Source organism: Natrix helvetica (assembly GCF_964273705.1).
Source record: "Natrix helvetica genome assembly, chromosome: 7".
Taxonomy (NCBI): Eukaryota; Metazoa; Chordata; class Lepidosauria; order Squamata; family Natricidae; genus Natrix; species Natrix helvetica.
Genome location: NC_138558.1, coordinates 49188912 through 49203570, shown reverse-complemented (window position 1 = coordinate 49203570; position 14659 = coordinate 49188912). Strand labels below are relative to the sequence as shown.

At 34.7% G+C, this 14659-nt stretch overlaps 1 protein-coding gene across 3 annotated transcripts in view; it reads left to right on the top strand.

Moving 5' to 3' along the window:
• WDR17 (WD repeat domain 17) overlaps nt 1–11805 on the top strand; it is a 71247-nt gene extending 59442 nt beyond the window's left edge. For 2 of the 3 annotated variants that reach the window (XM_081960127.1, XM_081960126.1), the window contains 7 exons: nt 3129–3240; nt 4523–4664; nt 4782–4884; nt 8591–8692; nt 9667–9765; nt 9913–10096; nt 11668–11805. In XM_081960127.1, coding sequence (XP_081816253.1) covers nt 3129–3240; nt 4523–4664; nt 4782–4884; nt 8591–8692; nt 9667–9765; nt 9913–10096; nt 11668–11787 — 862 coding nt within the window. In that variant the 3' untranslated portion in view covers nt 11788–11805. Of the gene's footprint in view, nt 1–3128; nt 3278–4522; nt 4665–4781; nt 4885–8590; nt 8693–9666; nt 9766–9912; nt 10097–11667 lie in introns of those variants that run through there. The other variant, XR_014175967.1, reaches the window with a different exon arrangement.
• The last annotated feature ends 2854 nt before the right edge of the window (nt 11806–14659 follow it).

Below are 14659 nucleotides of genomic sequence, written 5' to 3'. Positions count from 1 at the left end.
ACACATACCATTACCCATAAGGGGCATCATTAATATTTATACAATTTAATCATTGCAATTTTTGTAGCATAAAATTACTATAATTAAAAAATACTCTTGCACTGTAAACATGTCAAACCTAGAATTGAGGATTGACATAGTAATTCTGTATGTATGTGTGGTATATAGCTGTAGATATCTAAGAAAGCCAGTTTGGTGTAGTAGTTAAGGCATCAGGCTAGAAACTGTGAATTAAAGTGCCACCTTGGGCCCCACACTAGCTAGGTGTCCTTGAGCCAGTCGCTGTCTCTCAGCCCTAAGAATGCACTGGCAGAAACACTTGTGAAAAAGCTTACCAACAAAACTGCAGGGACTTGACCAAGCAGTCTCCAAGAATTAGATCCAATTGAATGAAAGAAAAAAAATAGAAATATTAATGTCAAAAAAAATTGGGCTTTCATTATAGTGTCACTTTATTTGTACAGAAAGTGTACAATATAGTATAAAATGCCTCAAGATTAAGGTTCAAAGGAATATGATAGATTTGAACATTGAGACCTATCCAACAAAATACAGTTCAGTGATAGTTGCAAGACATAGCTGGGTGTTCAAGTAGACTACAGTTTAAGCATAACCCAGACTATGAATCTGACGAAAGAGCCAATGTAGTTTTGGACCCCATCAGCAGAGGTATAGTGTCAGTATCTTGGGAAGTGATAGTATAGTTCTATGTTGTATTAATCAGACTGTGCCTAGAACAGTGATGGCGAACCTATGGCACGCGTGCCACAGGTGGCACACGGAGCCATTTGTCAGGGCAGGCGAGGCGCTGCCTTGTCAGCTGGCCAGCGCGCATGCACGCACTGGCCAGCTGAGTTCACCCTTTTTTAAAGCCATTTTTTTGCCCTCCCCAGGTTCCAGAGGCTTTATAGGAGCCTGGAGAGGGCGAAAAGAGCCCCCCGCCCCCCCCGGAGGCCCTCCAGAGGCTTCATGAGCTTCCCTGAAGCCTCCAGAGCGCAAAAAAACGGCCCTATAGGCAAACTGGAAGTTCGGGAACGGACTTCCTGTTTGCTCGGAAGGTCGTTTTGACTGCTCTGGAGGCTTCAGGGAAGCCTCCTGAAGGTCCCTGAAGCCTCCGGAGGGCTTCCAGGGGGGCGGGGGAGGCTGTTTTCGCCCTCACCATGCTCCTATAAAGCCTCTGGAGCCTGGGGAGGGCGAAAAAAGCATGCAAAAATGGGGAGGTCGCACCTGTAGTGCGCGCATGCGCACTGGGGGGGGTGTCGCACATTGCATTATGGGTGCGGCACACCTGCACATGACCCCCCTGCGCTCCCCCCACTTATGGCACGTGAGCCAAAAAAGGTTCACCATCGCTGGCCTAGAATATTGTATTTAGTTGTAGTCCCTATAGTACAAAAAGTACGCTGAAGAATTGGAAAGAGCATAGAGAAGAGCAACAAAGATGATGAATAGCTTTAAGAGCAAAGAAACTTATTATATTTAGAATAATCTTGGAGTATTGTAGACTAGAGTAAAGATATTTATTCTCCATAATTTTGGAGCATATGATAAGAACCAAAGGGCACAAAGTTTACCAATGGAGATCTAAACTTGAAAGAAGAAGGAATTTTCTGTCTGTCAAAGCTTTTACACAGTGGCACAGCTTGTCTTCTGAAGTCATAGGTGCTCTATCATTTGAGATTTGAAGGGGGAAAAAGATTGGACAGCTATTTCTTCAGCATAGTATGAGAAGTCTTTCCCTGGCAGAACTTAGATTGGAAGACTTTTAACATCCTTCCAACCTTCTGCTTCTATAATTTTAAGTTATTTATTTACATACAATACCTATTAGTATTTACTAATACTCCTAGGAATACAAAGAATGGCTTTGTATAAAAACAACACGCTACCTAGTAACTTTTAAAGATTTCTATGTGTATTTTATGCATGAATCCCATCTAGTGTTTATTGTTTTCTGTGTAATTATTTGTGAACTGCCCAGAATTAATTGGAGTGAGGAGAAGGAGGAGTGTCTAAATTGAAATAAATAATTAATACAATTCTACAAACTCTGCTTTGCTGGAAAAAAACATGGATTCCTTTGTGCATGTTACTATATTCTGATGAGTGGATATACATTAAGCCAGAAACATAAGATAATTTTATATGCAGAACAAGCCACTGGAAATAATTATTGGTCATTTTGATTGAATTGTCTTTTATGATAACAGTTTATTTGGCTTGTGTTTTATTGGTTACACAATGCACAATGTATAAATGGATTGCTTGCAGGAAAATGTCTGCAGTCATAAAATTCATGGTTCAAAAGCATGAATTTATTTTCCAAGAGGTCATAAGAAGCTTCTTGTGTAAGGGTAAAATAAAGGTAAAATAAAATAAATTGCCTGTTTTGTAATGTTGAATATAAACTTAATTAAGCTAGCTTTTATGCATTCTCTATGCTGAGATTTAAGTGAAGCATTCCTAAATGGAATAATGTTTTAACTTGGGGTCAGAAAAAGGAATTATGCAAGTAGTTCAGTTATAGATATTAACAGAACAAAGATTAAAGTTTATTTTTAAATGCAAGCTCTATTGTTGGGTTTGCATTTCTGTCTCTTCTATGCAAGAAAGAGAAGATATCTGCTTCCATACCAGAAAACATTTGGATAAAATGTTTTAGAACATAGTATGGTTAAATTATCCCAGGATTGCTGAAAAATTACATTTTAAATAAATAACAATTATTTGTGTTTACGTATATTAATATACTGTGCAATTGTGATTGCTCTAAGAGAAAGGATTCACTTTCAAAACTGTAGAGGGAGAGTATGTTATCATAAGTCAATCTGAAGTTAATTCCTGGCCCCCTAGTTTAGATGGTCATTTGAAGAGGATCTGCATGTGTTTTTAGCATGTTACAGCTTAATTTAATTATCTTCTACACCAGAATTCTGGGAGTAGAACTCCACACATCTTGAAGTTTCAATAACATTGTTCTAAATTAATCATGCTTTCTTTATTTCAAAAATGTTGTTTCGCTTTTATTTACAAACGAATAAAAAGAAGTACAAATAGTTTTATCTTTGAACTTTCTCCTTCATTTCTGCATATTATGAAATGCCTCACTTGAGAATATTGTTTCATAGGGATTTAGCAGGAGATCTTCTCAGAATGATTCCTGATAATGAACTACAATTAATAAAACTGTGTGCTTTTTACCCTGGATGCACAGCAGAGATAAATGACCTACATGAAAAGGTACACTTAAGAGGCCAACTGTCTCTTAGCCATTTATGTGAGTAGCAGAAGAGATTTTATGTTCATTAATTCCTAGTTACATTTATTAGAAGATTCCTTCTATTACAGAGAACTGTAGATTCACTTTCACATTATTTAAATTATCCCACTTTCATTTGGTATCAAAAGTGCTGGGGAGTTAAATTAAGAATGCATGGAAAATGAATACTTCCATTTGAATTAAAGAAGCAGTAGGGAAAAAATATCTCAAGACTATTTGTACATATGCAGTATTTGCAAATGATATTTTACTTTAGAGATTGATTCTTCAGAAATATCAATATGTTCAGGACAAATACTTATTGCCCACTGAATTGGTCAATATTTTTGTAGCATAAGGCAGTGGAAAATGCCTGTGCATATTTATGCTATTGAACTGTGACCATTAGAGTTAAAGGTAATTATAGTAGTGTGTGAAAAGTAGATATGCAAGTTTACATCTGACATTAAACAGATTACATCTCTGAATACATAGTATAATATACTGTATACTGTGCACTTAATACATTAAGCTCAGGAACAATCATCACTTGAAAAAGAGTGGCTGCACATATCAGCAATGTTGTCTAATTTGTCTTCTAAAACAAATGCATAAGCATAGATGCAGGGCAAGATGGGATTATAGAAAATAAGGACATTAAGATTATACACTGCCCTGAATTACCAGGATAAAAGGTGATTAAGGGTGCATACCCACTATATTCATCAGTAACTCCTTAAAGAGGCTACAATAAGTATAATCTTTATTGTCACTGTACTTAAATACAACGAAATTGGTTGGAAATACACCCTCTCCTGAGCTTGAAAAATGAACCTGGGAAAATGTTTGATTTAAGGTGGCACTAGCAGGTGTGGAGAGCATGTTTTCTCCCCCTTTCCCTCTTCCTCTCTCAAATACACAAACACATGCACGCACACGCATGCAGAAACATCTCTTTATGTATAGGGATTGCTGTACAGTTCTGAGTGTTATGTTCCCAAAGCCCTATTAAATTTTTGTTAGCAGAGGTACAATAGTGGCTGAAGATATGAGCAATGCAGCCACACACTGCTCTTCTGCATGGTCGGCCCCCATGCTCTTGGGCCTCTGTGCTAGATGTTAGAGAAGGAAAATGGAGTTGCAAGAAAGAATTGCACTTCGTTTCAATTGTATCAGGCTCACTTTGTGAACATGAACAATTCTACACCCTTCTCTGCTAATAATTTCATTAATTTTGTTTGTTTCTATTCACTATCATTTCAGTGCAGATTACCAGATGTAGAAGAATGTATGCAATTAGCAGAGAAAGCTCAGACAGATGGAAATATATTTGAGTCAATAAAGTATTATTTGTTAACTGCAGAACCAGAAAAGGCACTTCCTATAGGGATCCAATATGTCAAAGGTGAGCCTTTAAAATAATTCTGAACCATTTTAAGGAAAAATACTAATGTGTTTTGTTTATCTGTTCTTTTGTTCAACTTTTTAAGCATTTTCCCCCTTTTATACTGCTATTTAACAGAACAAATTAGTAGTTCAGATTGGACACTTGATGCAGTCTATCCTTTTTTGGATCTTCTCAGCTATATACGCACAGAAAAATTGTTGCTGCATAAAAGTAGTGAGTAAGTATTTTAATAATAAAATTGTGAAAATGAGTATTTTCAAATTTATCCATTGATTTTGCTTCATGGGATTTACAAATATACAAACATTCTACATCATTTGTGATCTTTAGATAATCATTTTTATTAGTCTCCGAGGCCTGGAGTGGAATCTCTTCTCATCACTTCTTTTCTTCCCTTTCCTCCTCTGCATTAAGTGTCTCACACAAGAAAGTATTCCAGTAATCTGACAAAGTAGACAGAATCTGTGAAAGCTAATGTAGCAGGAAAATTGGTTAGTCTTTAAAGTAACTTTCTTAAAAAGCAGGTACATTTCTTTTGTATTTGCAAAATACAATATGAATAATTCTTTGGAGATTTCCTTTTCCAGATATGCCTTGTGTTATAAACAGGTGTAATACGTTTTTTATGCATACTTTATTTTAGCATTGTTATACTATAAACAAGAATGGCTGTTTTACATTTCCAGATGGAGAAGAAAAACTTTAGATACTTCTAATCAAAATCAAAATAAAATTCAGTTAGAACAAATAAAACATTTTTTTGCATTTTTTTGAAGTTTATTATATATTCATTTTGTTGCTTTTAGAAAATCTTGAAAGGAAATCTGATTTTTTGATAAGCTTTATAAGGTGTGTTGTAAGGTAGTAAAATAGTACAATTATCTTAAACTCGGTGCCCTCCAAATATTTAGAATTACAGTCCCATTACTACCAGCAGATACAGGCACCAACCATGCTTTGTACAAGGGATGCTGCATATAACTTGGACACATGGTTCTAACGAAAGCAACCTGAATCTCTCCTTTACCTGATAAAATACCTGAACTAGTATTTTTCAAGCTTAGCAACTTTAAGGTGTAATGACTTCAATTCCCATAATTCCCAGTCATCATGGGCAATTCATGGCTGGCGGAGGAGTTCTAGGAGTTAAAGTCCACACATATTAAAATTGTTAAGATTGAGAAACACTCTCACTTAAATATTGGTGGGTTATTTTAATTATTAGGCAAGCAACTGCCTTAAAAAAACAAACAAAATAGATTTTATTCAAATTAAGTAACTTGTTAGCACCTCAAGTTAACCAAGAAAATACATCCAACATAAATAATCAGCACTCCAATTGCATGATTGTTTTTTAGTACATAATGATGGTAGAAAATACTCCAATTGTCACAACACAAAATTTCAAAGTACTCTGAAGACACCTAATGTACTTACATTGAGATAAAACAAATGTAATGTTTTTTTTTAAAAAAAACCTGTACGAGCAAAATAAAATATATGTGGAAAGACATCTGCAATTTCTCTCAGTATCGCGCAGGGGACTCAGGTTTCAACACCACTCCTTATGTCCCCCAGTATAACAGAAACTTTGCTCAGTCATCTGCTTAAAAGTTAGCATTTCATTAACAGCAAACAAAACAAAAATTGTTGTTTGTACAGTATCTGAATAATCCATAAAATACCATGATTGTAAATATCTACTGACATATGTTATCCTTTGATAAACTGTACCGTGGTTAATATCAGTTTCAAAAGAATGAAATGACCTGAATAATTTTATGACACTGTGTGATAAAGAGAAAAAATGACCTTATTAAACATATATGTGCAGTTCTGTATGTTTCCAAGCTTTTCAATTATTTTACTTTCTGTGTTCTTTGACATTTCTGGCATATATAAACATATTCCTGTGATTTCTATGGAAACTGATACCTAAAAATGAAAAAATAATGTAACCAGATTTTTAAAAAGAATTAGAATTACTGTATTTTTCAGAGTATAAGACGCACCTTTTTCCATTCCAAAGAGGGTGAAAATCTGGGTGCGTCTTATACACTGAATACAGCATTTTTGGCCTACTGAAACCCCACCCCTTTGCAAAAATGGACGTGCAGAGGGTTTGGGAGGCTTGCAAAGTACTCCTGGGGGCTGGAGAGGGCAAAAATGAGCAAAAAATTGGCCATTTTTTGCTCATTCCCCCCCCCCAGTCCCCAGGAGCATTATACAAGCCTCCCAAAGCTCTGCATGCCCCCCTCTTTTTTTTGCAAAAAAACGAGGTGTGCAGAGGATTTGGGAGGCCTGCAGAGTGCAAAAACTTTTTTTAAAAAAAATTACCTCTTCAAAATCATGGTGCGTCTTATACTCTGGTGCATCTTATAGTTCAAAAAATATGGTACCTTTTAATCCACCTTAATCTCAATAACACAGAATACTGTAGTTTCTTTTTCTTATATTATTTTTTTTCCTTCCAACTATTGTTTTTATAGCTAGATTGTTAACAAATAGAACAGAACAGAACACAATAGAACAGAGCAGGACAACAGAACAGGAATGGAATAGAATAGAATAGAATAGAATAGAATAGAATAGAATAGAATAGAATAGAATAGAATAGAATTCTTTATTGGCCAAATGTGATTGGACACACAAGGAACAGTAAATGAACTGTATTAAGATGCAGAAAAGAAACGATAAAAGGAACAAAGCAATACTAAGACAATAAATGAAAACAAAACAAAACAAAACCTCTAAGCAGTACCAAGAAATAGAAAAGGAAAAAAATCCAGGTAGTAATACAAAACATGCCAATCTCTTATAGAAATCACTGGTTTACAAAAGATATCTTATATAAATTGTTATCAAATAGCAAAGTTTTAAAAAACTAAAAATACTACTCTGTTTTAAAATACTGTAAACTCTATATTAAAAAAAAATCACCAAAACAGTAAGTTGCACATTTCCAAAGGCCATTATTCCAATATTTGGAATAATAACAGTGGTTTAATTTACTGAACTTGCAAAAAAATGTCATTGGTCTTATATTTTATCAACCAAAAGTAGAATGAAAAATTATTATAATATAGTTCTCTAAGGATCCTATTACATTCCTGGCAATTTCTTGCATCAACCTGTAGGTGTTTTATTTCCCGGAGAACGTGCTGTAAGAAATCTTTGGGATTTATTATAGCGTAGATTGGATTTTAATATTGAGACTCATGAATATATGCGTAACCCTTTGCTAAAAAAAAGATGGTAAATGTTTTATTCAAAGGTATGGGAGGAAGTCAGGGTAGCAATTTTAAATCAATTCTATATAATAATTATATTAAGGATTGTTTTCACCTTCAAATTCAATTTGGATCCCTAGTCCACAACAATGGCAACACTGATCCATATGATCTGGACTTGACAGTGAGTATCTTGTCAGAATAGCGTTCAAAGTACAGAAGTATATTTATGGGGAATTCCAAAATAATAAAGATGTTAATATGTTGAATTATGTCTTCAAACCTTGAGATCTGTCTTTGATAAATTATGTTTGTACCAGGCATGAGAAATTACTAAAAGCATTCTAAGAAATTAGGAAAGTGGTATCATTCCAGTAGTCCAATACATGGAAATGTCAAAGCTGCATTTAAAAATATGTCTTTAAGGTAGCATAAAAATATGTTAGTTTGGGGTTGTTCGTTTTCATTTGAAGAAAATATATTCTAATCACCTAACTAGATTTGTTTCTGTGTGCTTAACTTTTTTTATACCAGTAGTAACTTCATTTTTATGGCATATTTGATTTTGTTCATTTGTCTGCTTTTAAAATAACTCTTTTAATGTTCTGTACATCTCCTAAATTTCTAATGTGAATAAGACATATACATGCATGCAATAGTAATTAGGAAAAGTAATGAAAATATTTTTTCCAGATTTAGAAATGAATTGTTAATATTATGTGGCTACATTGGGGCTTTACTGGCTATTCGAAGACAATATACCAGCATTGTACCAGCTCTTTATGAGTATACAAGGTAATTATTCTGTAATAACTTAATTAAAAGTCGTCCTAGGAATTATGAGAGCTCCATTTCTTTTTTTATTTCTAAAATCTGTCATTCTAAATGTTCTAATTTTTCACATCTGTGTGGGCAGTTTATGACTGTCATTAGTATTTGATCAATGTCTACCTTCCCTTTGAAATATATCTAGTTTTCCTAATGAAAAATACAGCGTGAGTAAAAGAATGACATTTGTTCAATAGTTGTTCACAGTTGTTTTAAACCATGTGGCAACGTTCCGACTGATGAATCCAACCAAAGAAAGCACGACTGAGAAGATCCAATTTCTTAATACAAAACTTTATTGACTACATCACTTTGGCACCAAAGAGGACAAAACCAGATCTGACCATTTCCCTCATAAACCTACACAGTCAAAATTCAGGTTCTTCTCCCCACAATTAGATCAGGTCACATTGTTCAATGGAGTCTCCTGGTATTGTGAGAAAGTCTTTTGGCTCTGATAAACACCTGCCGAAACATGCTTGGTTCTCATCTTGATGTCTAGAATCTAAGCTCTAGCTCCCCCTTCCCTCCTCCCATAGTTCATTGGCAAATTGAGAAGTGATAATAGTTGCAACAGAAAAAAGGACCTTTTGAAGCTTGACACCCTGTTTGAATTGTTATCAAACCCCTCACTTTTATATTAGATAGAAATTGAAACAAGAGTATAGACAAACCTCCTTCAGCTCTACTTTCCAGTATGTTGTATCTGAATTTCTTTATCTCGGCCTGAAATCACTAGATTGGGGAAAGTTGGAAAAAATCATAGTTTAGGTTCTAAACATTTTACATTTAAACTGTTTGTGGACTATGACAGGTATTGATCCATATAGACTATATGTTGCTATCATGGATCAGCATCCATATTAAATGAATACTGATCCATATGGAATGGAGTGTAATCTATATAGAACTGACTTGTGTTACTCTATATTTTTTTCCAGTCAGCTTTTAAAAAGAAGAGAGGTATGTGTACCTCTGAAAATCGAGCAACTCTCTGAGGAACTAGATGCTTGGAGAGCTTGTAGCCAATCATTAAACAAGTAGGTATATATGGTCCTTTATTTAACATGGTGTGAATTTATGACATTTTGCTTTATGTGGAAAAATTGGCGTTTTTAGAATATTATTTTTCAATTGTGAAATGTTATGTTTATTCTTACAAATACTATCATGCCTACATTTTATAGGTCTTCTGATGAATTACTACAGATACCATCATCTGAATTGCAACAACAGATTTATGCAACAATGCTTTCACGAATTAAAGAAGAGCCTCTTCAAGTAACCATTGGAACAAATTATGTTTCTGGATCTAACCTTCCTGGTCATTCAGATATTCATATCTCTTGTTTGACAGGATTAAGAATACAGGTATTAGAACAGAACTGGAGTACATTCTGTAAGAACTTACAAGTATCAGTATTTCTGGTTATGTCCAACCATAACACAAATGGAAAGTCGCTTACACTCTGGTGCTTCCCCAGCTTCCAATTTGGCAGTGGTTAGAATGCGGTACTGCAGGCTGCTTCTGCTGACTGCCAGCTGCCAGCAATTTGGCAGCTCAATTCAGCCTTCTATCTTTCTCAGGTCAGTAAAATGAGACCCAGATTGTTGGGAGCAATATACTGACTTTGTAAATCATTTAGAGAGGGCTGTAAAGCACTGTAAAACGGTATATAAGTCTAAGTGCTATTGCTATATTCTTCCAATAGAAGATTTTGAATCTCCTGCAAGGATAGTAACCAAGATAGCATTATTTTAGTGCCTGGAGGCAGTTGGGTCTAGATGAGGATAAACAGGCTGAAACACAACTCTTCATCCGGGCTGTGCATGGATGAATCATTTGATTTCAGGAATTTAGCAGCTTTTGTTCTTGGCAGAGTTTCCTCAGACAGATCTGATATGCAGTTTGGATTTATTTTTATTTTTTTGAGCAGGTGGCAGTTGTGGACTGGAAACCCCTTGTTTGCATTTCTACCTTTTCCTACAAGGCTTTACTCAGTCACTCACACCTTAGTCACCTTGTAGATGGTCGACTGCAATGTAATCTGAATACAGCTGCCTTAGAGGCCACTCAGAAGATATAGTTGGTCAAAAATATGATGGGATGAGCGATGAGATGTGTACCTTATGCCCGGGTTAACATCTCTGATGTATTAATTGTAGTGGCTATCTGTGACGTTTGATGGGAATTCAAAGTGTTTGTTGGCCTCTATTAAGCTTTACCTGATTTTTGTAGGACTTCTTGTCTCCAATTGTACCTCCTTCTCTGATAAATTCTGAAGTTCAGCATTCTTCAGGTTCCAATTGTTAAAAAAAATGTGTGACCTAAGAAATGCATCTTCTCTGTCATTGCCATTGCAATATTTCCCCTTAAATCTATATGAATCCTGTCAATTGCCTACCTGCTTCAAACATTACAGGTAATTGTTATAAGATTTTCTTGAAAAGGGGGAAGAATTATCCTAGAAGGGGAATCCTCTATATTTGAGGGTGATTGTTAGAAGAATAAGATGCAGTAGAAATCTCTTACTTGATTTCGGGAAACAAATATCTTGTCCCCTTGTTTCATTCCAATGCATGATGATGGATGTGTTAGATTTCAATTAAAGCACAGAATTTCAATTCTCTAAACAAAGGTTCATGAAATGAAATTTGGTCACCTTTCCTTCCTTCCCTCCTTCACTTGTTCACTCAAAATCTGCTCATAGAAGCAGGACTCTGAGGCATAAATACAGAAGGAAGCTATATATGTTAGCATAAATGATCGTGTCTCTAGACATAAACAAGAAACTATTTAATATCTAAACTTTTTTGCTTTACTAAGTATTACTCCTAAACTTGTAAAATATTTTATTTTTAAAGTTGTAAATGAATATATACTTATTTTTTAATGTATTTTAATACAAAAAAGTATAATTTGTGTATGTCTTATTTTATAGGGTCCTGTATTTTTCCTTGAAGATGGAAAGTCAACAATTTCATTAAATGATGCATTGATGTGGGCAAAAGTGAATCCTTTCTCTCCACTGGGGACAGGGATACGGCTCAACCCATTCTGATAAAGAAATCTTTCTATCGATAATGAGAGTTGCTTTTATTTTATTTGTGGAAAGATTTGAGGTTGACACTTGAACAGTTTTATAAACCTTGTGAATGATAAATTTAATTTTTATATTAAAGTAGATAACCCAAAGAGAATTTCATGTATCATTGGCAGCCACAGGCTTTTTGAAGAAGATTGAAATTAGGTCTCTGGGAACACTCTTGTGAAGCAAATTGCTGGGTCATAGAATAGCAAAATGTATGCTTTGAATTATTCCTTAGACCAGTGTTTCTCAACCTTGGCCACTTGAAGATGTCTGGACTTCAAGTCCCAGAATTCCCCAGCCAGTGAATGCTGGCTGGGGAATTCTGGGAGTTGAAGTCCAGACATCTTCAAGTGGCCAAGGTTGAGAAACACTGCCTTAGACAACACATGCATCCTGTTTTAAATGAAGTGTATTTGTCTCCTCCTAGTGAAAATTAAGGACATAGCCTAACAAGTACTGTTTTGGAAAAAAAGATCCATTGAAACAAGTAGACATTTTGCAGCTGTGATGCATGATGGATTGTGTTTTCATATTTATAATATATTATTAATGTGTGTAAATTTAATAGTTGTATAGTAAAATGGTAAGCAGGTATTTTGGAATACTTAGCTTATACTCAGCATAAGAATGTTTTTAAAATATATTTTGAATATCTGGATTTGCATTTGACATTATTTATTTTAAAAGATTAAAGCATATTTCTAAAATTTATTTTCCAATAGATCTCTTTTAAGTATCTAAATAAACTATGTAAATTTACAAGGAATTAACTCTTTTCATTTTAGTGTTTGTAAACATATGACATTTAAAGTTCCAGCATCAAATAAATTAGGTTTGTTTTAAATAAAAGTTTTTTTTCTGAACATATACAATCAAGTGTCAGTTTATTATCACTATCTTTTCTTTAGGTTACAACTTCTACATGTTCTATGTGGTCAGGATATTGGGAGGGGAGAATACACTTAACCAAAGCAGTCTGGCTGTGAAGTGCTAAAATAAGTTGCTTTTCATAGTGGATGTGTGTGAAGCTCCTTCCTGAAATTGAATACTGAAAGATACCTAACAGCAAGTAGATAAATGTGATTTTTTGCACATTGGATGTGTTTCTTTTCAGCTTCTATGTTGAACATACATGAACCATTGACTTTTACACATGTATGTTCATGTATGTTCAGCACAGATACCAAAAAAGTGGTTCAAGAATCAGCAATGACTAGCTTTAGGTAAACTTTCTTTAGTTCTAGATTTTACTTAACAAGGCTAATACCTCTGCTTTTCATCAGCATTCCCTAGAAAGATGAATTACGGTAATAAAATGCAATGGTTATATTGCTTTGTTATGTGTTCAGTTCATTAAACTTTTCATTCAACAAGCCCTGCTTCTTGCTGTCTACATCTTTTTTTTCTATCTTTGATTTTTTTTTGTCCTTTTGTTTCTAGAATTTTCTTTGTAGGAATTTAAGACTAATCTGTACAAAACAGTTTAATTGAAGTTTTAGTTAAGATAAGGGGACCTTTAAAACATATTACAATAATAAATTTTACTTTTTTTAACTTAGATCTTCAACATTTTGTAAAGTATGATATTCTGTTCTATATACAGACAGCTAGTTTAGTGTTGTGGTTAAAGGTGCTGGCCTAGAAACCAGGAGATGTGAGTTCTAGTCCTGTCTTTGGGACCAATTTTCTTCCTCTTTTTTTCTTACTTCCCAAGACTTTAAAAATGTTTCAGAGCATTTAGAAACTGAATAGTGGCAGAAAATTTCAGCATTCTGTTTTCTGATTTAACAATTTGAACTGACAGCACACAGTCAGTTGTCTATTAAATTATGAAATGGAGAGTTTTCCCACAAATATACACATGCATTAACAAGAAACAAAGGTTTCTTGTTAATGCGTGTGTAAATCTGATAGCCGCTAATTGCTTAACAAGTCTTCTCATTTCAGTCTTTTCATTTGGAGGCATTATATGAAACTATTATTTGTATTATATGAAATAAATCATAAGATTTCCATGATCTAATGTAGTAAGTCTTGTGTTAGAAATTTAAGTTCGAAAAACAGCCCTACGGGAAAACCGGAAGTCTGTTCCTGAACTTCCAGGTTGCCTGTAAGGCCATTTTTCACCCTACCGGGGGGGAGCCATTTTCACCCACCCCAGGCTCCTAGAAAGCCTCTGGCGCCTGGGGAGGACGAAAAACAGGTCCATCAGGTGCCAAAAGCGGGGGGAGGGCGGGAGTCGCACGTGCATGCACACGGGATGGGTTGTGCACATAGAATTATATGTGTGGACACGCGCACAACACCCCCCCCTCACCATGCTTTTGGCATGCGATGGGGAAAAGGTTAGCCATCACTGCTCTAGCCCATTCAATCTAACATTTCCATTGGTGAATTAATGTTGTACACTAATGTAACTTACAAAAGATAATTTGACTGGTTCTAAAGTTCTGAAAGATCCATTCTAAGAAGCTTCCTTGGTTGATGATAATGTTTTACCGTGTTCCATTGATTTCCATCAATTTATAAATGTACTCTAGAGTATATGTTTAGCTATATTGAACATTTTACATTGTTTCTAAGCAATTAAGAAAACACTTGACAATGAGACTGGAGCTGATTCATTTTATTAAAATTATATTGACTAAGAATTCTAGGTTCTGCATTACTGTATAATAAAAAATTACATTATAGCATGACAAGGAGGTAAACTTCCAGTAATGGATAAAATTATTTGGATTTATTGCATTTTGTTATACCTGTATAAATAGCATGTTAGCAATATGTCTTTTATGTCAATATTAATTTTTGCTGGCTTATCTGTAAGGTTTGTGTTTCTCAA